Source organism: Ochotona curzoniae, unplaced genomic scaffold (assembly GCF_017591425.1).
Source record: "Ochotona curzoniae isolate NIBS_2020 unplaced genomic scaffold, NIBS_Ocur_1.0 contig_3819, whole genome shotgun sequence".
In the NCBI taxonomy this organism is placed as follows: Eukaryota; Metazoa; Chordata; class Mammalia; order Lagomorpha; family Ochotonidae; genus Ochotona; species Ochotona curzoniae.
The window spans coordinates 58,699,130-58,725,729 of record NW_024466004.1 but is presented as its reverse complement, the minus strand read 5'-3'; the positions used below and the strand labels follow the sequence as shown (position 1 = coordinate 58,725,729).

General features: G+C 42.3%; 1 protein-coding gene across 2 annotated transcripts in view; it reads left to right on the top strand.

The window, feature by feature from the left end:
* The first annotated feature begins 16,715 nt into the window (after positions 1–16,715).
* The window catches only part of REV3L (REV3 like, DNA directed polymerase zeta catalytic subunit), a 164,082-nt gene continuing 154,197 nt past the window's right edge, over positions 16,716–26,600 (top strand). The window contains exons 1-2 of one of the 2 annotated variants that reach the window (XM_040983899.1): positions 17,387–18,605; positions 26,251–26,378. Coding sequence is in view for 1 of the 2 variants with exons in the window: in XM_040983897.1 (XP_040839831.1) it covers positions 16,824–16,962 (139 nt within the window). In the remaining variant the exon portion in view is untranslated. Of the gene's footprint in view, positions 16,963–17,386; positions 18,606–26,250; positions 26,379–26,600 lie in introns of those variants that run through there. The other variant, XM_040983897.1, reaches the window with a different exon arrangement.

Here is a 26,600-nt window from a genome sequence, read left to right as displayed (position 1 = left end):
TATTCATCATGCAGTGAAGGCCCGATTCCCAGGTGTTCAGGCAAGGGTCAGAATTAGCATACCAAAGTTTTGCAGCGATCTCCTCTAGGAGCCTTTGAGATCAATGTCTCACCAGACTTTGGCAAGGATCTAGTCCTCACTGCACCCCCAGCACCTCACACAGAGAGGTGCTTAATGAAGTGAACAGTCTTCATTTCCAGATGCTTCCTACTTCAGATTACTAGTCTACAGTCTCTGCCAGCCTCTTCTTCACCTTCTGACTCTCAATAGCTGCTCACCAACTCTACACTCATCAGTACTCAGAGCCTTCACGGACCAAATTAGCTTTTCTTTCATGCCTCACACTGTTAACCAGTCTGGATGCATAAGCTTTCTATAACATGATTCACTTTTTGTTGTTGGCTCACTTTTTGAAAGTGTCTTTCTCACAGTACCTCCCTAGCTGATACTTAGTCTCATTATCATCTCTGGGCTAAAGGAGATGTGGCGTAGTAGGTGAGGCTGTTGCCCATATGGATGCTGGTTGGAGTCCTAACTGCTTCATTTCAACACAGCTCCCTGCTGCTGTGCCTGGGAAGACAGAGGAGGATAAGCAGGTGCTTGGGCCCCAGAGCCCATATGGGAGACCAGAAAAGGCTCCTGGATCCTATCTTGGGATCAGCCTAGCTCTAGTCATTGCAGACATTTGGGGAGTGAACCAGTAGCTGTCCCTCTGTAACTCTACCTTTCAAATGAAAAATAATTTTTATTAAGATATTACCATCTGTCAGTGTTCCCAGTCTTTTTAAATCCATCATCCACTACTCCATGTTCTCATTGGTAATATTTGCATGCATTCCATTCTCCTTAAACTCTTAATTAAAACTCTTTCTATTGTGGCTTTTGTTAATCACTATCCTGTTTGCATATATAACTCCCTGATAGTTGGAATACACTATCTTAAAATATTATGAATACTATGTATTATTTGTTCTATATGATATTAGAATCATTTTGGAGATTTCTGAAGACAACTCATCTATGTATCACCTAGAAATTTCTATAGTACCTCACTTAAGGTGAGTGATGAGTAGAAATTGTGGAACAGATGAATAAATGACATTTATAATACAGAACTAGTGCTTGAGATAGGTACCCTTGAGATAGCCAAGGTCGTGTGTGGCTCTGTCAGGACTTTATATACTGCCAGATTTAGCTAATATAAATCCTAGCAGCTTGGAACATGAAGCTGAGTCTAAATCAAAGATGACCAGGTTGAGCAGAGATTCAAACGCCAGGAAGCCAAACACAAGCTTCAAGTGAAAAGGTGCAAAAGATGGAAGTAGAGATGAACTGTACAGAAAGGAGTATGGAGTCAGGCAGAGACTTAGTGAAAGCGAAACCAGTGGAATAGGTTGACCAGGACCTGGGATGGTGGACTTTTTTCTTTTGGGGGTGGGATGAGGGGATCTAAACAACACTTATCAAAATGAGTGGTAAAATGCAGTTGCCGAAGAATTAGAAGTTAGGTTAGCAGTCATTTATCACCTCCAGCAAAGAAACACATACATGAAAATGAAAAATTTATAAGAGCAAATGCAGAGAAATTAACAGACACCAGCTTTGAGAAATGGATTGAGGTTGAGTTTGAGCTCCATTTTCTTGCTTCTGTCTCACCACACTAATTTGTTTCCCACATTTGCGTGGTTCACATAGAAACTGCTTTTTGTTCATCTGTATATGGATCAAAAAAATACATTTTTAGAAAGAAAGTGAAGTTTTCATTGCTAAATGAAATGCATGAGGCAGACTAATTCTGCAAAGAAAAGGTTTCTTTACCTCATTGTTGTAGGGGCTCAAAGGCATGGGCTGACATCAGCTTCATTCTAGCGAGGACCCTCTTGTCTACTTCACATGCAGTGGAAGGAGGAGGCAATTGCCTCTACATACAGAAAGCAAGATACAGTTGGGTGGGGCCGTGTTCAGTTTCCACAGCAACTCTCACAAGAGTTAACTGCCACTGGGTCACACAGGGCTACTTAACCTTAATGTTTTTCCTAGGCATGTCCCAAACTGGACCTCCCATGAGGCTTAACCTTTAAAAAATTCCATCTCCTCCCAGTATTACCACTCTGTGGACCACACTTTATAGTGGTTTTAAAAGAACCCCTAATGGGTATAGTAGACTAGGCCTTTACCTATAGTGCCAGCATCCCATATGGGCTCCAATTTGAGTCCCAGCTGCTCCACTTCCATTCCAGCTCCCTGTTTATATTCTGGGAAAGCAGAAGACAATGGCCCAAGTGCTTGGACCCCTGTACCCATGTGTGAGATCTGGAAGAAGTTCCTGACTCCTGGCTTCAGATTGGCTCAGCTCAGCTCTGGCTGTGTTGTGGCCACTTGGGGAGTTAATCAGCAAATGGAAGACCTCTTTCTCTGTCTCTCCTTCTCTTTGTGACCTTGCATTTCAAATAAAAATAAAATAAATCTTTAAAAACACCTAAAATGTAAAAAAGGCACCCTATTTATAAGAAGTGTGTATTTTTATATTGAACACACTGCAGTTTTAATTTCTTACAGCTACCTGGGCTACAATCATTTGTTTGCCTGTCAGTCTGTGAGATTGGATTGAATAGCTCTCTGTCATACACAGCTTTTTCTTGTACTAATTAGTACCAAGCAGTGTGGTAAAGACTAATATCCACATGAGGAACACAGCAAAACTCACCTGAAATCCTATTGTATAGATGCAAAAGGCCTTTGTGTGAACTGTAAAAGAAATCTGTCATTTTGAATTAAAATAAATGCTGAATAAATAACTACCTTATATATCACAAAATAATAGGCACTATATGATATAACTATATGAATATAATTATTTTACAATATAATAGTATACATAGATTATGTATTATTCTTCATGGTATTAGAAGAATCAACTCTTATGCTAGCGATTTTGTCATATTAGTTTCTTTAAAAGTTAGTATGTTTGTCAGGTAGTGTATAAGAATAGGAAGATCACCTCACCAAAGCAGTAGGTAATTTGGATCCCGTTTGTCCTGTGGGCGCTCAGACAAACCATTTACTCTGAGTCTCAAACTCCTCATCATTAAGCTGAATTGTTTCACTGGTTCGTGATGTGGGAGACTGCAGTAGCCTTGCCTAAAAACATTCTGCCTTGGTAACTGTGAGGGCACAGGGTCTGAATAAGGTGCCTATCCAGCTCCCCTCCAGTGATTCTGATGCATATGGCTGATTGAGAACCAACATCTTAATAATTTCTCAGGTCTTTTGCAATTTTAAGAGTTGACTTTTTATATCCAATCAATGGAATTTTAGTAGCTCCTAATTTTCATCATTACTTTCTTGTTAATGAATAAGTATATTTTAGGAAATAGAGAAGCTGATTCTAAATCATGAAGAGCTTACCAATTTAAGATATTAACTAATTGAGCTTGGGTAATTCAATTCATACAACACGGTGAGGCAGGTATTAGCATTACCTCCTGCTTACCACAGATGGAAGAAGGAGGTACAGAAGGTAGTGTGTCCAAAGTCACCAGGCAGGTGAGGCAGGGAAACTGGCCTGCAGAGCCTGAACTCTCACCACCTTCCAGCAAATGACCTATAGAGAGACAGCGCTTATCATTATTCCTCACCCACATAACGCTGCTTGCTATGGGGGGAAGAGGGTTGCAGGTTGTAGAAGAATGATTTTTAGCAAATCAGTAGAATCAAAAATGATGGAAAGAGGAAAGGGTGGGAGAGGCAAAAAGGAAGTGAGTCCAGGGATCCGAGCCTAACAAGCCGACCATGATTTACAACACCTAGGGAGTGCCTCATCCTACCAAAGCCTCTGTAAGCAGCAGTTTCCTTCAGTTATCATTTCACCTCCCAATGTCAGATATTTCTTGGTAACTAATCTATTTAGAAGTACTATAAGGCCCAGCGTGATGGCTCAGTGGCTAAATCCCTGCCCTGAATACTCTAGAATCCCACATGGGTGCTGGTTCATGTCTTGGCTGCTCCACTTCCCATCCCGCTTCCTGCTTGTGGCCTGGGAAAGCAGTAGAGGATGGTCCAAAGCCTTGGGACCCTGTATCCATGTGGGAGACCCAGAAGAATCTCCTGGCTCCTGGTTTTAGATCAGCTTAGCCACAGCCATTGCAACCACTTGGGGAGTGAACCAAAAGATGGAAGATCTTTCTATCTCTCCTCAGTAAAATGGCCTTTCCAATAAAAATAAAGAAAACTTTACAGGCCCTGCATGGCAACCTAGCGGCTAAAGTCCTCACCTTGTACCCGTAGGGATCCCATATGATGTCAGTTCGTGTCCCAGCAGCCCTGCTTCCCATCCAGCTCCCTGCTTGTAGCCTGGGAAAGCAGTTGAGGACTGTCCAAAGCCTTGGGACCCTGCATCCATGTGGGAGACCCAGAAGAGGATCTGAGTTCCTGGCTTCGGATTGGCTGTTTCAGCTGTTGTGGTTGCTTGGGGAGTGAATCAACAGATGGAAGATCTTTCTCTGTCTCTCCTCCTCTCTGTATATCTGACTTTCCAATAAAAAATAAAATAAATTTTAAAAATCTTTATAAAAAACTTTTAAAAAAAAGTATCACAAAAAGAAGTATTATAAAATTACCTTATCAGATGAGCCAAACTGGATACTGTTACAAAAAACAGGAAAGAAAGCACAAAAGCTAAATTACAGTGTCAGAGAGTAATGATAACCAACATGATTTGATTCATTTCTGATTTCTGCTGTGCAAGGAATAATATATAACACCATACCTTGGCATATAGGGTATGAGGTTCAAATGGCAAAGATATATATATTCCAATGTATAACCTTCTCTTTCCAATGGCATGGATAGAGAGGGATCTAGGTGAAGTTTGAGATCCTGAGTACACAATGTTGAAAGGCACTGCACAGCAGTGAGGTTCTTTTTTTTTTTTTTTTTTTTTAATGTTTATGTATACTCAGCAGTCTGCCTGTCAGCACACAGTTGGATTTGGTGTTTTGCTAGGTGAGTGACAAGCAGGGTAACAAAAACGACGTATTTGTGGTTCCTGGCAAGAGAGTGGTAACCTAATTTAATATAGGGTGCAACAAGAGATAAGGGAAAGGGAAGGCTGAAGTCTGATCAGGAGAAAAACAAAACAAACAACCAACAATAACAACAAAACCCAAAACTGGAAGTCCAAAGTTTGAGAAGTCAGTCAGAGAAGAGTGACTTGCTCATTTTAAGAGAGGGAAGAGCACTGGAGATGGGTTGTCAGGATGAAATGAGAAAGGCAATAGTGGAAGGAACGGAGAGGGTTGACCTGAAAGCTGTGGCCCGAGACTGTTAAGACTACATTTGCAAAACTGAAAGTGAAGTACCTTGCACTGCCAAAAGGTTCAAGGTGTGGTAACAGAAGTGGCTGAACAAAAGTGGAGGTTACTGGAGACAAGCATGCCAAGGAACTGCTCATACTGATAACACCACAACCTGACTTCTCAGAGATGAGGTTCCCTTTTCAACAGTAGTAACAGGTGGGCTACTTGCTTGGGTGATGAACTTACTCAAGATGAATGTGAAGCTATGATAGAACAAGACTATAATAGAAGCCAATTGCTAAAGTCTTTTATAATTTAGGTCTTGAAAGACTTTGGATATGCTTAGGCAAGGGAGCAGATTTTCTAGAATGGGAATCCTTTCCCTTGTTCTACAGGCTTTCATTATAAAACAGTTCACACAAAGGCAGAAGGTAAGCAGTTGCTTGAGAAAAATGAGTAATGCTTTCCTTCATTCACACAACTAATCTTTGTTCCACTTTTTAGACTTGGCAAGCACCTCTGGTTCACATGTTCATCCTAAGGCTAGATTTTCTTTGCTGAACACGAATGGAGAATGAAATTGCCTGCTAATTCAGGCAAGAAACAGCTCATCTCCTGCTCTTGTAAATCTGTGAAAATAAATGTTTTAAAAATAAATTACAACTCAACTGCTCCATTTCTGCTTTGAAGATATTTAGTAAGACCACTGCAGTTTCCTACTATTTTTTTTAAAGTGTAAGACAAAAGCTTTTTTTTCCCCTCCCAAGATGATTTTGAAAGGACAGAGTCGCATGCTTTACCTGATAACCTGACCTTTACACAAAGGACCTCTACCTTCAACAAGCTGAGCATTATGCATACTGATGGCTTCGGATTATCACTGTCTATCTCTGAGAGCAGCCTTTTCGTCCAAGTCATAAAGAAGGGGCTAGATGCACATCATCTGCTCACCAAATGGCGTGACACAGAGGGCACGGAGAAATGATTTCCACAGTACTAACCGCAGGTCTTGAGCTTACGGCCACATCCTATCTTTTATGAAATCGAAAAAGTCACTTGCAGTGGCTAGCATAGGACTTTATAAACATCAATGAGTGAATAAAAATTCAAAATGAGACTTAGAAATGTTTGATATAGGTGACTTAAGTGATGGCAGTTGAGCTGATGTCATTATCTATGAATCTCAGCTACAAAATCTTGCTTCTATTCTCCTTTTATAATGTTTTTATTCTGAGTATGTACTGACAAAGGGAGACACAAACTCTTGTTCATTTTAATCTTTAGAGGAAAAGGCCGGGTCAGGCTTTGTTGCAGGCAGGACATGGAACTGGGCTCATCCTATGCTGGGTAAAGGGTGTCTGAATTCTCACCTGTATTTCTTCCAAGACAGCCAAAAAACAACCTCATTCAAGCCTCCAAAACTAGTGACCAACTTGTTCCTGAAATGTTTCTTCTGGGATTTTCATAAAGTTCGTGACCTTTAGACCAATATTTCCCAATACACATATTCCACACATCCACAGTTGTCCAGTCCAAAGTGTCTGTAAGGTTTTAAACTTCATGGCACTGCTACACCTCATTGATTGTTCCTTCTGTTTTTCTGCCAACATTCCTTCCTCTGGGGAAGTATTAGGTGCTGAATCTGCCTTCTCACTCCATACATTACCTTCACACAAGGTTCATCTCCCTCTTCAGCAATCATCAAGTTGAAGAATGAATTTCTGTTTAGGCTTTTCCATGCTTTACATGTTCACTGAGCCTGTTGCCCCTAATTTATCCAGGTAACTTCTCTTCTTCCTCAAATCTTAAAGTCATTTTCCTCAAGAAAGCCTTTAATCCTCTCCCTTTACCAGGCTAGACAGTTCTGCCATGTGACTTAATTACACTTGTCCTTTCACTTTGAAGTATTCATTATTCCAAATGATCTGTTCAGTGGATGACTTGTCCACTAATCTAGGGGTCAATAAGCAATAGCAGAAGGGTCAAACCCAGCCTGCTGCCTACCTTTTTTTTTTTTTTTAAGATTGATTTCAAAGGCATATCATCATACAAAGGGAGACAGAAAGAGACAGAGATTTTCCATCCTCCAATGGTTCATTTTCTAAAGGGACACCATAGTCAGGGCTAGAACAGGTGGAAATCAGTAGCCAGAAACTTCATCCTTGTCTCTCATGTGGGTGTCAGGAACCCAAGCACCTGGGTCGTCCTTGCTGACTGCTAACTCCTGGTTGCATTAGCAGGAAGCTGGACTGGAAGAATGGAGTAGTTGGGAATTGAACCATGTACTCTGATGTGATATGTGGGCACACTAAGTGATAACTTAACCCTCTGTGCCATCATGATGTCCCACTGCCTGTATGTTAAAGAAAGTTTTATTGGAATCCAGCCACATGGTTATGCATTATTTGTGATAGTTTCTGCATTATGTGACAAAGTTGAGAAACTGTGTGAAAGATGGGTGGCCTAGGAAGCCTAAAATACATACCACCTGTTCCTTTACAGGAAAAGTTTGCAGACTTGCACTAATCGTGGGACTCTAAGCTCATGGGACTGTGAGTACCATGAAGGGTGAAGTCAAGTCTGTCATTTTCACTCCTACATTCCAAGCATCTAGTATAAGGCAAGGCACAGAAAAATTTTTTGCCTAACTTTATTTCAATCTCAACATTTTGCTCATCTTGTTACAGCAATATAAACAATATCACATTATTGACTTGTGTTTATAACATTATAATCCCTGCTCATTCAAATAATAATTGCAATATTTGAGTCCAAGAAAAGAAAATGAAATTAAGCAAATAATATACAAATAAAAAGATCAGGACAACCAGAGGTAAATTCTATGGGACCACAGTGTAGATAGAAATGTTAACAGAGTGCCATAATCAAACATAAAAAACGGGAAGGGTTCTCTCAGGAAGTGATCTCTGAACTGAAATCAGAGTAAACCGGGCAGTGGCCAGTGTTGTGGCAGAGGAGGTAGGGCTGCCAGGCGCTAGGGATCAATTTGTATCATGGCTGTTCCATTCTGACGCAGCTTCCTTCTGATGACCTGGGAAGGACAGTGGAAGATGGCCCAAGTGTTTGGGTCCATACGACCCATATGAGAAACCTGGATGATCCTCCTGGCCCCTGGTTTCAGGGTGGCTCAGTGGCTACTGCCATCATCAGGGCAGTGAGCCAGTAGATGGGCAATTTTCTTCTGTCCGTTTCTCTCCCTCTCTCTGTAAATAAAATCAATCTTTTAAAAAAAGTTTAACAAAAGAGACAGGAGAAAAGGAAGAGGAAATCAGGAAGAAAGGCTATCACCCACAATTTTCTCTTTTGCAGAGAAAATGGCATTTACCAGAAACTGTTGTTCTTGTTAAATAAGGGACTTTATGGAGCCTAGTGTCACAGTTAAATTGGCTAATCCTCCCCCTTGCAAATGCTGGGATCCCATATGGGCACCTGTTCAAGGCTTGGCTATTCCACTTTCCATTCAGCTTCCTACTTCTTGCCTGAGAAAGCAGCAGAGGATGGCCTGAAGCCTTGGGACCCTACATTCACATGGAAAATCTGGAAGAAGTTCCTGGCTTCGACTTAAGATTGGCTCAGTTCTGGCCAGTGCAGCCATTCGGGGAGTGACTCAGCAGACGGAAGCTCTTTCTGTCTCTCCTTAAAAAATAAATAGTAAATAAACAAAATAAACAAATAAAAAGAACTTTATAAAGTTCCTCAAGTAGTTAAGAATAAGATCCAATGTGAAACAACATGTTCCATCTAAAATTGATTCCCAAGATATTATGTTACCTATTTTAGAGGCAGCAAGAGAGAGTTCCATTTTACTGGCTCTTTCCCCAAATGCCAGGTCTCAGCCAGGCTGAAGGCAGGAGCTAGAAGCCCCATGTTTACTTGAGCAACCACCTTCTGCCCCCACCCCCAGGATGCTCAATAGCAGGAAGCTGGAATCAGCAGAGCCAGGACTTGGACACATTCTAAAGTAGGATGCCTTAATCATCAGGCTAAATGACTTGTACTGATACTTACAATAATACAAAATTTAAGTTATTCTGTTGTTGGCTAATAGTGGGAAAATGGTTGGATAATTTGTCACATGTCAATAGCATATTCTGTAGTCATTACATATACAATAATGTATATGCACAAATCTTAATCTGCTTGTGCTATCATGCAAATTTAGAAAACTAGGACATTATTTCTATCATGTATTTATAGAAAAAGCTTCCAAAAAATGGACTAGAATGTTAATCAGATGGACTCTTGGAGGGCTGAATGTTCCATATTTTTTATGCTTTGCATGTAAAACTTTGAAAGTTAGAAAAGTAGATTTTATCAAGAAAACATGGAAATACATGGGGGTTGATCTTTATGTATGCATCTGAAAAACTTTCTTGGTCTCTAGTATGAGGTTCAAAATCCAAGGGAATTCATTGTCAATAACAGAATATTAACGGCAGTTTTCCTGGAATTTTATTTAAGCTGTGCATATGAAAGTGCAGTGGGGGCTCTGAAGACACCCTGAGAAACACTGCTCCAGATACTTGTCTTTAATATTTTACACCTTAATTATTTAAATTGAGAATTTATCCAATTCCTACTTGGTGCTTCTTCTCTTCCAGCCTATATAATCCATCAGAAACCTCCAAGTACCAATTCTAGATAGATGCTTTAAATGAGGGTTCTGAAGGGCTCAGGCATCAGTTCTAACATACTCTATTATGACAATTTTTAAATTTTTTGTACTTTTGTTTATTTGAGATTTATTTATTAAGTTGCACAGAGAAGGGAAAGACAGACATTTTCCATACGTTGGCTCACTCCCCAAATGGCAACCAACAGCTAAAGTTGGGCCAGTTGAAAGCCAGGAGCCTGGACCTTCTCAGAGGTGTCCCATGTGGGTGCAGGGACTCAAGTGTACTTGTGTCTTCCTTTGCTGCCTTCCCAGTAACACTAGCAGAGTTGGATCAGAAGCGAAGCAGCCAGAACTAGAACTAGTGGCCACATGGTATGATCATAGTACAGACAGAGGGCTAGCTTGCTGAGCCACCATGTCTGCCCTGCTATTAAAATGTTTGTTCTTCAAACATCATATTTAATTTACAGGTTCACTGGTTCTTCCCTTAAATTGTTACTGCTGGCCTTGGCATGATGGCACCATGGTTTAATCCTCAAGTTGCAGGTACCTGGATCCCATTTGTGTCTGGCTGCTCCACTTCCCATCCAGCTCCCTGCTTGTGGCCTGGGAAAGCAGTAGAAGATGGTCAAAAGCCTTGGGACCCTGCACCCATCTGGGAGACCCAGAAGAAGCTCCTTGCTCCTGGCTTTCAGATTGGCTCAATTCTGGCCAATGCGGCCACTTGGGGAGTGAACCGGCAGATGGAAGGTCTTTTTCTCTGTCTCTCCTTCTCACTGTACATCTGCTTTTCCAATAAAAAAAAAAATCTTTAAAAATTATTAGGTAATTTATGTAAGGAAGAGTTGTCCAGAAAAGTTTTGCTTCTCCCAGTAATAGTAGATTAATCGGTTAAAAAGCTAACAATACAGAGATCTTTTGTTCAAGAAATTCAAATACCACCACATGATCAATTTTACTTCTGTTCGGTTTAAAAAGAAATAAAATTCCATTTCTTGGGTCAAGCAGCATTTTATTAATAATTCATGAAATATTTATCTGCCTACCTCATACATAGGTTAGTGCTAAGGATAAACCAGAGACCTGCATGAAACCTTCTGGGACTGGACAGAGCTGAGAGCAATTGCCTCCAGAGTTTGGTAGACTTAAGGTTTTTAAATCCCTCTGGGAAGGAATGAGGTTTGCTTTCATACTCCTTCCTAAGGGCAAAAGAAGGGCTGGGTAAAAATTTCCTTAGATTAGACCAGCGTTTTTTAACCCCTGCACTACTGACTTTAGATTAGGTAACTCTGTTGTAGGGACCATTGTTTGCATGTTTAGCCACATCCCTGTTCTCTTGCCTAAGAGACACCTGGAGCAGTCTAGCAGAAATGCTAATCCAAAATGTTTCCAAGGGCAGGTGCTGTGATGCAAACGAAGCAAAGCAGATGGGCATGCCATTAGACTGAGTCTCCTAGATGCTTCCCATCCAGTTTCCTGCTAATGTATACCCTAAGAAGCAGCAAATAAGGAGTTATGTGTTTGTGTCTGTGCTACTCATGTGAGAGACCTGGATGGAGTTCCTGGCTCCTAGCTTTGGCATGGCTCAGCCCTGCTACCATCGGTATTTGGGGAGTGAATTAGTGGAGGAAGATCTTTCTCTGTTGCTCTGCCTTTCAAAACAGACAGGCTTTTCAAGAATTCTCAATTTTACTAAATGTGTATGTATATTGAGTGGAGGGAACAAACATTCCTGGCTAAGAACCAGACATCAGACATCTGATCCTGTAGCTGTTAAAAAACCTGAATTCTATGAGAGTAAAGGGATGACCAAAGGTTCATTTATCTTGGAGTCTACTGAAGTTACTAAAAAAAGAATAAACAAATGACTGAATAAGGAAGAAAATACAAATCTTGCCCTTGTGCGTCTGGGCATGCCGTCCACTACACAGGCTTCAGCAAGTGAGGAAGGCTCGTTCTGACACGTGTACTCCATGGTCAGACCACAGATCCTGTGGCTGGAGTTTTGAGTCCAGTGGTTCAACTGGCAGGGTGGTAGCTCTTTGTGGCTATTTATGATCAGACGAGATTGGGTATGTTCAGGGTGGCATGGCTGTAGACTTTTTGTGGCTATTTAAAACATAAGTGGGATTCTCTTTTTTCTTTTTTTAAATTAGTGGGTATACTTTTATCTTTTCATTTATTTGAAAGTCACAGTGACAGAGATCTCTCATCAGTTGGTTTTCTCCTAAAGTGCCTACAACAGCTGGAGCCACCAGTTAGGACCTCAATCTGGATGGCAGGAACCCCAATAATTGAATCATTATCTGCTGCCTCCCAGGGACAGCAGAACTGGGACTCAAACCCAGCCACTGATGTGGAATGTGGGCATCCAAAGTGGGATCTTACCCACTGTGCCAAACGCTCAATCCTTTATGAGGGATTTCTGACTCTCACAGTGGCAATGTAGTACCCAGGGAGTTTAAATATCCTCTGCAATAAAGAATGATTTTACCCAAAACGTCAAATTTCTTAGAGAAGCTCCCATATTATGGGCAGGTGTGCAGTCATACAGGGCCTGGTGCTTGGCTGAATGCCCTGGAGCCAGCATCTTGAAAACTTTATTGTTCAGTGTGTTTTATGAGTGTTGAGTAAACCCGCTTTGATATCTACCACAAGACTACAGTGGTCACAGCCTTCTGCTCTAGCTAAAGCTGCTAGAGGGCAGTTGCTAAGATGTCAAATTGTACTGGTACAGAATGTTAGGCATGCTTTTACTAAAGGCATTACACGATGCCCTTAGTAACCTAAGTTATAAATTAGAACAGACAGTAAAATATGAACCAGTATGGTTACAATTTTTTCTATCATGCCGCACTATATGCTCACAGACCAGGGACTGCATTTGTCTTGTTTCTTTCCATATCGCAAAGCAGCTGGCAAATGGTGGCCACTCAAAAAAAACAAAACAAAACAAAAAAACCTTCAATACTATTACAGTGATCTTGACATTTCTCATATGGTGCATAACAAAGGCAATTACAAATGCTTATTGCTCTTTTCAGATGAGTTAGGCTTCTGCATATGAAGTTTACAACAATACTTTCCCATTCATTATTTGAGCCCCAAGATTCTTGAGAAGTAGGAATTTCTATTCAATCCAGAGATGAGGAAATAAGCTCCAAAAAATCATCTGTCCAATTCACTGAGGTAGTGAATGATGGCTTCTTTTTCTGTGTTCCAAATAAACATTTTAAAAGCTCTATGTGTGCACGCAGGTGTTTGGTGCAGTGATTAAGGCACTTTGGGATGTGCGTGGATTGAAGTCCAGGCTCTGCTCCCAATCCCAGCGTCCTGCTAACTTACACCTCAGCAGGCAGCAGGCGATGATACAAGTAGCTGGGTCCCTGCCACCCAAGTGGGAGTTCTGAGTCTGAGCTCCCAGCTCCTGGCCTTAGGCGTGGCTCAGCTCTCGCCGTTGCAGGCACAGTAGGTAGTGAACAGGCAGATGGGAGATCTCTGTCTTTCAAATAAAATACAGGAAAAATTTCATTCTGATTCAAAATTGCAGTACTTACTTACTCCAGGAGTTATTTATAACAAAAGCAGATGATAATTAATGGTTGCTATCAGGTGTTTAATAATTAGCTTTAAATTACACACAATTAATAATACAATCCCAAGTTCATGCTGTGTTTTTCTTCAAGAGCAAACACTCTTTCCCTGGATTTTGAGAAGGATCTGAATTGTGGTTACTGCTGCCTTTTCATAAATAATGCTGATTCAAAAGAAGGTGGGGGAGGGGGCAGCTCTTGCTCTAATAGCTAGAAGGCCTGAGACTCACATCAGAATAAGGAATTCCATTCCCGACTTTGCCTATGGTACCTGCTTCTTGTAACATAGGCACCAGACATGGATTGAGTTCCAGTTCATAGCGCAGTGTGGGTGTCCCGCAGAGCCAGAACTAAAAAGATTTAAGCAAAGCTGGTGCTGCGGTATAGCCAGCATCGTCATGCTTTGTGGTGCTGGCATCCCATTTGGGTGCTGTTTCTAAGTCCTGGATGCACCACTTTCAATCTAGCTCTCTGTAAATGTGCCTGGGAAAGCAATGGAAGATGGTCCAAGTGCTTGGGGTTCTGCACCTGCATGGAAGATCTGGAAGAAGCTTCTGGCTCCTCAGACACTCAGTACATGGAACCTCTGACTCTTCCTAACTCTGCCTTTTAAATAAATAAGCTCTTTAAAAAAAAAGAATTAATGGGAAAGAAATCTTAAAGTAGCTAATTCATTATTTTTATGCTTTTGCCTTTTTCTAGTTAGAAACAGGATAATGTATGATGAACTGATTCAAATTATAATATAGTACAGGTGTTTTCAATTTTCTATTGAGTTCTTGGCACTTCCTTCAACCTAGCCCAGCCCCAGCTGTTGCTGGCATTTGGGAAAAGAACCAGAAGAAAAGGATCTCTTTCTTACCAGCTTTCAATTAAATAAATAAACCTTTTAAAGAAATACAGGGTTGGCAGGTGGGGTTGCTAACAATACAGACTTGAAGGAACCATTCCCCAAAATGTTAATTCAATCTGGGCCAAATAAGAACACCCTAGATTCCACAGAACATTTTGAGGATCACTGATAATGTATATTCAATATTCAGGTTGTACAAGATCTTAACAGAAAATGAATTTTAAGACGGTAGACATATTTTTAAGTCATTTCTACAGCCTTCTAAGATTTCAAGTCAATTTTAGGAGATTTTGCCTCTTTAGACCATTATTAAAGTAATTTCCACTACATTAGCAGAAATTTTGCCACCTATGTTTATAATCATGCTCCGAGGCTAAAAACTGCCGGCTAATTTACTGCGGTAATCAGTCTCCATTCCCCGGGAGCCTAAGTTTTTATTAGCATTTCTATGTTATGGAATTTATACACAGCGCCTCTCCGTGACCTGCCCCTCTTCATTTTCATGTTTGAAGACCCGGGCTGGTTCCAACTGAGCAGCTTCAAATACCTGACAACCTAAACATTAAAAGACACCTGTACAATACAGCTGCATTTAAGAACCACCCCTACTTGGAACTGAAAAAACAAAATCGACCGTCAAAAGACCTGACTCCTTGACAAATTTCCAACATTAAATGATGGTTTCTGCTGAGGATGGCTTAAATCTTTCCGAGGGGAAGAAACCTTTAAGGATCGTCATGACACAGGAGAAAACTGAGGCCCAAAGAAATCCAATTAATCGTCCAAGGTTACGCCCATTATTGATCAAGTGAGACCTCCCCCTCCAAAATAAATAAATAAATAAAACCCGCCATCGGTTCTCATTTAACAGCCGCCCACTTCTGTTTCAAATTCCCTGACTGCCGCCACTTCACCCTCTCTGGATTTCTGACTGAAGTTGTCTAACGGTCTTTTGCCAGGCCGCTGGCGTAGGGATGCCTGCGGGTGGTGAAACCTTGCACAACATAAAATGAGTCACATGAGGAGCCCACGTCTAACGCGGTGACTTTCACGGGCCTTGTTCTCGGGCCAGCATGTTCTCTCGCAAGGCTCGGAACGCCACATTCCGCCAGGGGAGAAGGGGAGGGAGGCGGCGCGGGGCAGGTCACGGCGAGCCGACAAGTCCTTACATGTACTTGCGGCATGCCCGGGCTTAACCCGAAGGGGCCGGGAGGAAACCAAGCAGGGCCAGCGCCGGGACGAACAAGACAAACAAAAACCACGGTGGCGATGGTGGGAAACCCCTGCGCACCGGATCTGCCAAGCCCGGGCCAAACGGAGCGGAGCCGCGCGTGCATAAATCTCATTAAGTGGCCGGGCGCAGGCACTGCAGCAGGGAAGGAGGCAGTCCCGAGGAGGAGGGGGCGCCGGGGCGGCCCTTTTATAGGCCGCGGCCCGCGCGCGCCCCCGCCCTCCGCGCAGCCGCCGCTCTCCCCGACGAGGCCGTCGCCGCCCGCCCGCCCGCCCTTTCTCCCGCCAGGCCGCAGCGGCCGCGGGACCGGCGCCTGGCCTCCCTCCGCCCGCGGGCGGGTCTTCTTACCTGCCGTAAAACCGTCTGCTCGGCCTTCCCTCCACACGCTCCCTCCCTGAGCCCCTCTCCCGGCCTCTTCGGCAGGATCTGTAATGGCGCTCGGCCGGGCGCCTGGCAACATCCGTCGCAGCTCCGGCTAAGCCCGCGGAGCCGCCTCCGCGGCCCTGAACCCCGCGGCGACCCCCGCGCCTCGCCGCCAGCCTCCCCTCGGGGTGTGTGTGGGGGGGGGCCCATCCATGATCTCGGCGCTCCGCCGGCCGAGTCATCGATCCCCCCCCGCCCCTCACACACGGGCCCCGCTCTAGGGCCGGCCTCCAGCCCGGGGGAGGGGGCGAGGGAGAAAAAACACCTTCTCGCCCCCCACCTCACCCCGCCCCTCACCTCCTCACCCTGGGTCCCGCCCAGGCGCCCGCCCCGCTCCCTCCTCTTCCTCCCGCCGCACCCCTCCCCCTACTACTCGCAGCCCTGCCCGCGCCCCCCCCTCACACACACGCACTCCCCTCCCCCCCTCCCCCAGTGGTTGCGTCCGTGACATCATCATCATGGCAACAAGAGCTGCAGCCTGGGACGGAGGAGCCCGTGTGATTCCCGGCGGCGGCAGCGGCAGCACCGGCACCGACGACCTGGCCAGGGCTCCTCTCGCGCCGGCCGTCGCCGGGTGCTCCTGAGGGGGCGGCCGCCGCGGCAGCAGCAGCAGCGCCTTCCAGCGCCCCGCCCGCCCGCCGCTCCGCACGGCGTCTGTGTGTGACGGTCACACGGTGTGTGACGGGAGGGGGCGCGGACGCCGCCGCCGCTGCGGACGGAGCTGCCGCCGCTCCTGCCGCTGCCGGTCGCCGGGGAAGGGGAGGCGGCGGCGGCGGTGGTGGCGGCGAACATGTTTTCAGTGAGGATAGTGACTGCCGACTACTACATGGCCAGCCCGCTGCCGGGGCTGGATATCTGCCAATCCCCCCTCACCCAGCTCCCTGTCAAGAAGGTGCCGGTGGTGAGGGTCTTCGGGGCGACCCCGGCAGGTAAGCGGGCGCGGGGAGGCTGCGGGGCGCCCTGGGCCGCCGTCCCCGCCGCGCGCGGGTGTGTGACTGTGTGTGTGCGCGCGCGCCGCCCTCTCCCGGCTCGCCTGCCGCGTCCCCTTCGGCTTCCCTCGCGGTTTCCTCTCGTGCGTGACAAGAGGCGCAATTAATGTGGGTCCGCGTGAGCGCGCTCTCTTCTTCCCCCGCTTTTCACAGCCCCCCGATTCCCCCGGCCCCCGGGGACGGCGAGGCGGGCCAGCGCCGGGTGTTTACACTGCGGGCGGCCGCGGGGTCAGTGCCCCGCTGTGCCCCGGGACGGTGGGCCGGGTGGCCGCTCCCGTGTCCTCGCCCCCCGTGTCCTCGCCCCGTGTCCTCGCCCCCCGTGTCCTCGCCCCCCGTCCTCGCCGGCCGAGGGGTTCCCAGGGCTGGGCGGCTGAGGCGGTGGCGCTGGTGGTGGAGGGCGGACAGCCCCTTGCTCAGCCCCTGGTGCATCTTCCAAGTGCCCCTTTCTGGAAATGGCTCTGGTGGGGAGAGGGGAAGTGTCGGCCGTGTGTGTGGTGTGGCAGTCGCTCCTCGCGCGCTCTGCCCCTTCCGGGGACGCGGAGGGCTGGGCGGCTGGCGGCGCCCGGGGCCCTGGTGACCCTGAGGGCCCTGCGGGTGAGGGCAGGTCGGGTGACCCGGGGGCAGCATCCTCGGGGCGCGGCTGTAGCCCCCCAAGGCCCACCCTCAGCGGGCGGTGGGTCACCAAACGCAGCCTCACGGGTTTTTTAAGAATCACCCGAGGCCAGGTCGTGGGGTGGCGTTTCACACGGGGGGATGTGTTCTAAAAAGCAAACTGTTTTGAAGCCGGAGTGTAGTGAGGACTCCCAGCAGTGACAGAAGCGGCTTTCTCAGCAGCTCCCGGGCGTTCTTGGTACCATCAGTAGGCTAGTGAGCACGTTTCCTCGACGGTTTTAAGTTGGGCTTTTCTGCACGCTGGGAACTGCGTGCCGGGAGAGAATGGAGACGCCTCCTTGGACAGGGATGCTCTCCCTCGGGCTCTGTCGCGCCCGCTGGGATTGTAGCGCGCACCTTCCACTTGGTGCCCTGGCCCCTCGCCTGCCTTCACCTGCCCCGGCCCGCCTCCGTGGGCTGCCCACGTAGCAGCAGCACGGGCCCAGACACCCGCAGGCCCTCCAAGCGGTGGTCTTTTCATGTGGAGTCTCTGTTAAACGCGGCAGTGTCATGAGATCTGGTAACATGATTCTGTTGTGAAATAGCGAAAGCAATTTTTAGTGCAGTTGAATCTTGATAAGATAGGTCTTGGCTGTTCACAGATTGTGGAAAATTAACACTTGAAACTTTGAAGTGTGGAAACCGGCGCAGTGCATGTCTGAAGGATAGGAATTGTGCATCCTTAAAAAGAGTGATGCTGTTTTTCTAACTGGAACTTCATTGTGATACACGATTTGTTTTCACTTTAGATTCAGAGGAAGAATAACATAGTGAAGTTGATGTACCTCTGGTCAGCCAGATTTCCAAATCATGAAGTTACATGCCCAGTAGGACATACTGTGGTATTTCTGTGTTTACAACTTGCATCGTTTGTGTTACTTTTGTACATCAGAATGCCCTTATGTGAATTTCAGGCTCCGTTTCATGGGAAAGTAAGCTAACCTAATTCTATTATGTGAGAGAATATTCTTTTAAAAATTAAAAAAAAAACAGGATATACTTATTTTTTGAGGTTTTTAAAGAAGCTATTCTGTGATAACTATTTATATTCTGCTGGACATTTAAGAGTAGATTACCAGCCCCTCCCTTAAAAAACAAAAACCCATGCTATTTTATTTATTTATTTTGATATATACTTTGAAATGTGTAGTGTAGATGAATAATAAGATTTTTTGGTACATACACTGAAAGACATAAAACTCAGTACAGAAAAACCCAGACTTCAAATTATTAAGGATTATACAATTCAATTTGCTGTAATTCAAAGTTCACAATTTAAAGTTTCATTTGTTTAACAAGAGAAAGGAAAATCCCAAACCCTTGGCATACATTTATGGTTTACAGCTTTCATAAATCAAGTCAGTATTTTAGCGTGCTAGGAATTCCCAGTGAAATTAAATTAATGTAATCAGAACTCCAGTACCTGCGTTTGAATGGTCTCCCTATGAAAATGAGCTCAGACCATCCAGTAAAATAAAACTTCAAAGTAATTAATGTGAAAGAGCAGTCTGGCTTAATAAAGTATGCCTTCTAGAATTTTTAATGAAGACAGGTTTATTATTTCAAGATAAAAACTATGTCTTGATTAATAAGTAAAATAACTCAGTGAAAATTTGTTATAGTTAACGTACTTGTAAAATACTGTAAACATAAGCCTTAAATAAAATACACATGAGTCTGTTTTGGAAACTGGTTTGTAGAAAATGTTTTTAAATTGAGGTGCTTTACAATTGAGATCTTGAAAAATAGCCATGGAAGAAATTTCTTTGAAAATAATGTGGCCATACCATTCCAGAATAATGAATTCCAATCTGATTGGATTAATGCATTAGACCAGTTTTCCTATTATTCCATGAAAAGTGTTTTTCTGCTTTAGAAAACAGTCCAGTTGACTTCTGATTGTTCTGTGTTTTGAGGACTTTTATAATTATAAGAAAGAAAGAAATTAACTCATGGTTATAGAGCTCCGATATCTTGAGTTGGTGAAATTTGAAAAGGTGTTTTAAGAAGTGACATTCAAATTTGAGTAGTAAATCTTGACAGACTTAATTTTTTGCTGAGGGTTCCTGAGAGAACCTTACATGTTTTTCATGTGAGAGATGGGATTATTCAAAGTAAACAAAAACTCAAGAAAGCCTTTCTTGCTTTTAACTCATTTTTAAAACGTCTTGAACATTGTTTTGATACAACTGCTAAATGGCATTGTCTGTAAAGTTAATAGTTAATTTTTTTTGTCTGTAGGTCTATTTTGGTAATTTGTTTCAGTTGGGGAGACGAAGTTATGAATAAAGTGGAAGAAGAAAAATTTTGCACTTACATTTGAATATGGGCGATGACTGCTCAGAAAATTCCCTCAAAATCCTCAGGTTTCTGGGCCCTGTGTGATAGTGTAGCGGTTAAGGGCCTCGCCTTGAATGCCCTGGGATCCCATATGGGCACCAGTTCTAATCCCGGCATCTCCACTTCCCATCCAGCTCCCTGCTTGTGGTCTCCTGCGCAGGAGACCTGGAAGAAACTCCTGGCTCCTGGCTTTGAATTAGCTCAGCTCCAGCCGTTGCAATCACTTGGGGAGTGAACCAATGGACGGAAGATCTTCCACTCTGTCTCTCCCCCTCTCTGTATATCTGATTTTGCAACCAAAATAAATAAATACTTTAAAAAAAAATCTGTGTTTCCTTGTGTGGACCTGCCTCTTGCTTAGTTGTCTGCTGTGACTCACCTCATGCTGGTAAGCTGATAGCGCTCAGTTTTCTCAGCATCAGGTTGAACAGAATTTTCCTTCCAAAGAGTTTCCCAGTGGAGATGCAGAGTAGGAGTAAATTGCAGAAGTCCACAGAGTGGGCTGACTAGACCCTAGAGGGAGCTGTGTCAGCCGAGGAGGACTGTAAGGAACCACTACTTTTCCTTCTGTCTTTTGCTCAGTCTTTAACTCAAACACAGCATCTAATTTTCCAACAAAAGGAGCTGATAATTTTGAAATTCACTGTTTATGTGGATGCTTACCACATTATATATGTTTGTTATTTTTATTTTTACAAAATTAACCACAATAAACTATCAAACAGGCCTCATTTTTTTAAAAAGATTTATTTTTATTGAAAAGTCAAATTTACAGAGAGAAGAAGATACCAAGAGAAAGATTTTCCATCCGCTGGTTCGCTCTCCAAGTGGGTATGATGGCTAGAGCTGAGCCAATCCGAAGCCAGGAGCCAGGAGCTTCTTCTGGGTCTCCCACACAGGCACAAGGTCCCAAGGCTTTGGGCTGTCTTCTGCTTTTTTTCCCTGCTTACAAGCAGGGAGCTGGGTGGGCAGTGGACCAGCTGGGACATGAACCAGCACCCATATGGGATCCTGGTGGCTGCAAGGCTGCATACTGGACCCTATTTTTTCTTTTAAATTGAAACTATAGCATTTATCAAAATCTCATATTACAAAAATTTCTGAGGTGACATTTATCTGCTCATACCTCCCCATTTTTGTTAAACTATTGGAAAATATTTTAGGATTACATAGCTGTTACATTGTAATTATTAGAAATTTTCAGAAATACTAGGGAGAATTAATGACTCATCACAAACAGAATCGTCCACCTTTCCTTAGTAGGTACTTGAAAGCCCTTAAGAGCAGATTTTGTTAGCTTCTCATATTTGATTGAAGTCACAATCAGTAAATCAGAGGCTTAAGCCAGAACCCTCTTAAATCTGTGGGCATAGTAGAACGTGGTGATGAATGACATGGTTCATCTGGGAACACTTGGTGAGTGCTCATTGTGGATCTCAGGTTGTTATTAGAGAAATTGACTCTCCAAAGGCTCATGTGTAGTAGTGAGAGACACATAGTCAAACGTTAGACAATCACAGAAGTGTTTCTAAGATGTAGTAAGGACTCAAAAGAGGACATGTGACCACCAAACAGGCAATGAAGAAAGTACAGATTAAGTCATTTTAAAGGAATTTTGAAGAACTTCAATTTTCTGAAAGAGGAACAGATACAAAGTGATTCACAAATGAAGGAATCTGTTCTCTATAAAGTATTGCTTGGCAATGTATACCTGAATTCTTGAAGTTTTTTTTTTTTTTACTTTAGTGATTGTAGTTTTGGGATTTTAATCTATGAAGAGAAATCATTTGGCAAATATGATTGTCTTGAATCTACTTTTCATTATCCATCACCACCCTAGTTGGGGCTACTAGCACTTTTGGATGGGTATATTCTAATAGCATCTTAATCTTGGTTAATGCTAATCCACTCTGTCCCCTTCTAATCTGTTTTCTACATGTAATCAGAAAAGTCTTTTCAGAATACAAACCTGATTACATGAAAGCTTGAGTAGCTTTTCATTGTCTTTAGGATGCGGGTGAAACTCCATGTCTTATGTGGTGGCATCTACTTGTCTTACAAAGTCTTCTATAGTGTAGCCCCTGTCTTTCTGCCTAGTTGTGGTGTGAGCAATGTTCTTCTTGCCTTGCTCTTTGTGTTCAGTCATAATGGTGTTATTTCAGTCCCTTATTCTTGCCATGCTTCCTCCCAGAATGAGGGCTTTGTACCTGCTGTTCCCTCTACCAAGAATGTTTTATCTTTTCCTTCACCTGAACTCCTTAGGAGAGCTTTCACTGTCATAAACTCTCAAAACTCTATGAACTCTCTTTAAAGCACTTGCAATAATTGTATTATTATCTGTGTTGGAGAGTCACATCTGTTTTTCCCAATAAGTGATAATCTCCAAAAATGCTGGTAATGGGTTTCCTTTTGCTTACCATAAAAAGCTGAATGCTTACCATAGTGCTTGAAATGCAAGTGTTTGTTGCAAGAATTAATAGATGGTCATAACCGAACAGCCCCAAATATCCTCAATTGGAAAACAGTTGAGTAAATTGGATATATTTGTATTCTAGAGTATTATATATCATTAGAATAACATTTTAGAAGAATAGATAATGAGATAGGGACATATTGCCAGTATGATATGTTTTTTTAAAAAAAGTTTTAAAAAGCCACATATTAAAAATACAGAAAGATATACCAATATATAAAGGTTAGTTATTCAGAAGGTATGTTTTATATGTTTCAAGGTTTATGTAGAAAACATGTACTAACTTTATAGTTAAAACTTTCCTTGAACAAAATTAAGGGGAAATGAAGGTTTTTAGATATTAAAAAATATGGCAAAAGGCATGCAGTTGATAATGGATGTCAAAGTAAAAGCTGGCCAAAATGCATGACTGCATGATGGTAGGATTGGACTGGATTGTATAAGTTCTGTGTAGAGTTATTTAAAACTGTTCGTCATCTAGAAAAAGATGTCTTCCAACAGTCAAAGATTTTAGTAAAAAACAAAATGTGTGTTTGTTTTATATAATTCAGAAATGGTGAGGGTTTTTCAGTGTAAGCAGAATTGAAGCTAGATTGTTTTTTGTTATAAAAATAAAATTCTACATGGGGAAAGCATAAATGAAATAGAAACTGACTAGTAAAACTTGTGTTCTTTTCAGAAAGGACTAATTACCTTGTAGTTCATGAAGAGCTCCTAGGAAACATGCCAATGGAAAAATGGGCAGAGTTCATATGAAAAGATATATGATTTTATTTATAAAATATGCAACTTAAAAGCTGCAACATATGACTTATGTCAGCTTAGCAGACATAACCATCAGATTAGCAGATTGGTTATGAGTTTTGGGGAGGATGGAGGGGAGTTGGGTACCCTCATACATTGCTGGTGAGAAGTGTAATGTCCTGCTGGAAACAATTTGGAAACTGTTTTTAAAAATTTACATGTACACTTACTTTTGGCCCTTCTATTCTAGATTCTCATCATCTAGAAGATTTTGCTTGTGTGTTAAGTAAATATGTGAGAATGTTTGTGACAGCATTTTTGTCATTACAAAAGATCTAAAACAACCTAAACACAAATCAGGAGGGGAGTAGTTAAGTGAATTATGCTGTATCTATTCAGCGGAATTTCTAAAAACAATGAGACATTAGTGTATGGCTGTGATGCTGTGTGTGATTTAAAAGAGAAAAAAAGATCAAGATTCTATAGTATCTTGCCATTTCTATAATTTAAATGGGGTGGGTGAGAGGGTAGGTTTGTGTAACAGATAGTTGTGGCTGTGGAGTATAATATGAGTGTACAGTTCTTTGTGACAGGATACTTCAGAGTTTTCTAACAATAGTAACCTCCGGTGGGAACTGGTTCCTGGAAGACAAATGGATTAACTTTTTTTTAGTGTGCTGTTTAGTAATTTTTAAAGATTATTTTTGTCATGTGCAAGCAGTATTTATTCAGTTAATACTTTTAAGTTTGGTTGTGCTTACAGGAATTGGTAAGGCAGAGCAAAAATAAAAGACCATTGTAGTTGCTGTAAACAGTCAAGTAATTACTACAGTAGTGTGCTTAATTTAAGTTTTGTTAGAAATCTAATTCAGTGCTTTTGGTTCATGTTACAGGGCTCACTGAAGAGTGGCCCTACTGGACTAGTGGTTGAAAAAGGTTCCTTTGAGCAGATGCAGCCTGTGAGAGACAACCAGCACTCACAGATCTTTTTGATGTTTTGAGGCGTTGAGGAAATGCTTACTCCTTGGGCTTTTACCTCAGCAGCCAGCACCAGAGGACGTAGCTACTGCCTCTTATGGGAGAGGAATCTTGGGGTTGTTGGATTTGTATTCAGGATGCCTCGGGAGCATCAGGCACAGGAAAGCAGGGTGTCTCCTGGGGCTGTAGTTCTAGGCCTGAGTCTGGGTTGGGTCCTGCTTGCCATGTAAGGTGACTGCCTATGTGTACTTCTACAGAAATATAACATTGTTTTGAGGTTGTGTTTTGATGTGACAGTGTTTTGCATTCCAAACTCATGCATACTAGCAAGAATTTAGCATTATGTGCATGGAAAAAATGAAATTAAAAGCAAAGTTTATTTTGGGGTAAAAAAATTGAAATCCATGAAACTCTCCCATAATACATGTTACCATGAACATTTGTATCGTTCTTTTGGTCTCTATTTGGCTTATTTCTTCCCTTATTTTGGTTATTTCTTTTTTTTTCCTGCTAATCTTGGGGTTGCTTTGCTGCTGTTTTTGTAGCTCCTTCAAATGTATGATTCGCGTATTTACTTGTTGTTTTTCTAATTTCTTAACATAAGCATTGATTGAGAACATGAACATTTTGAATACCTTTATATCAGAGATTATCTACCTTGATACCTTGAAATCTAATTTTTCTAATATAATTTTATAAAGAAAATATGATTAATTTTCACCAGTCTCCATGGAAATGCTTCCATATGCTGTAATGTTGTTCAGTACATTTTAGTGAGGACTGGGTATAAAAATTGAGCATCTTGACTTTCAGCTCTCACTGCTTCACACTAAACCTGAGAAAACATGGGAGAAGGCATTGCTAATAGTTGAGAGGCAGAAATATAGAACATTGGAGGAACTTAAGCAAGAACTGCATGTATGTAGATTAGGAATCTTTGAAGGCTTGCCATGTCCAATTAAGAGTCTTGTTGTATGATAGATTACTGTGTTGATTGTCACTATGTCCTTTAAGAAAAGCATAATAAAGATTAAGACTAGCTATGACAATTTATGTACAAAAATTGATTTGAAAATTACGGTTTTCAAGAAGGTCTTTTTAAAAAAGCCATATTTTACACATGAAGTTCCTTTATTAAGAGGAATACTCAGAAACTTACTGCAATATGGGATATGGTGTGAGATTTGTCACTGTGGTGCCTGGCTGCCACAGTAGCGTTATTAAGAGGGGGAAATAATAGGAGTTAAAGTACAGTGAACATTGGCTAGATTGCGTTAACTTTCCATTTCCCTGTAAATACAGATAAGTTAGGACTGGGTGTCTAAAGTCATTACGGAGAAGTGTTTCTAAGAACAAAAATATGAGGAAGACCCTTTTGGTGATGGTCTTTTTGATATCGTTGTTTATCATTTAAGCTTTCCAGATGATCCTCTGAGTTTCTTGCAGTTATCTGTAAATCTTTAAGTGCTTCATTTTTTTACAAAAAAAAAATTGTTTTGTTGCTTGAGTTGTATTGGCAAACTGGACTGTTTTCTGTAGCAGAAATTGAACATACTCCTAGTAAAGCAAATTTTGAGAAAAATGGGTAGTAATTGTTAATGGAAAATTTAGATTTTTTTTCTGGCCAATTCTGTTTTCCTTTTAAATGACAGTTTTGGGGACTACTGAAAATTTGAGGTTAATTTCTTAGAGGCAGTTATTTAATTTTCTTTGGATTCAGAGAACATTTACTGTATAAACATTTCAAATAAAAGAAAGCGTGTTACCTCAAAAATGCCTGTGTAATGTATAACAGTTTGCACGAGTTTTATTTCCATTCATTACAATTACCAAAGAAGTATAAGTATTAAAATAAATAACTTATTTCAAATATATTTATTCTTCAGAGTATTTTATATATTAAATTAGTTTTGTTTGAGATGTAAAATGGAAGACTGTAAGTAAGGATACATGTTGATATGTGAAAGAATGTAAAGTACAACATGTTGGCATACTGCTAGTTTCTCAGAATAAAAAAATGACTAATCTAAATTTCATTTCAGAATAAAAACCAAGACAAGCCACATAAAAGCAACCTAAAAATTAAACTGTCATCATATTATTTGTTTTAAAGCTATGGAATAATATATCTGAGGAAGATTTCTCTCAAAATTGTTTTTCTGAATTTCAAGTAAGTAATTTATTTTGGTTAATATATTGTGGGGGGGGTGGGGGTGAGCCTTGACATTGAAGTTGATAAATCCCTACTCATCATCAAAATAACAACTGAAATAGGAACCTCTTTAAAACCTCTGACTCCTTTGTCCACACTCAAAAGATTATCTCGTTGGTTTCCTAAGTCCTAGCCCCCTTCCACATTATTCTTAAAGGATTTACTACACTTGAGTATTGG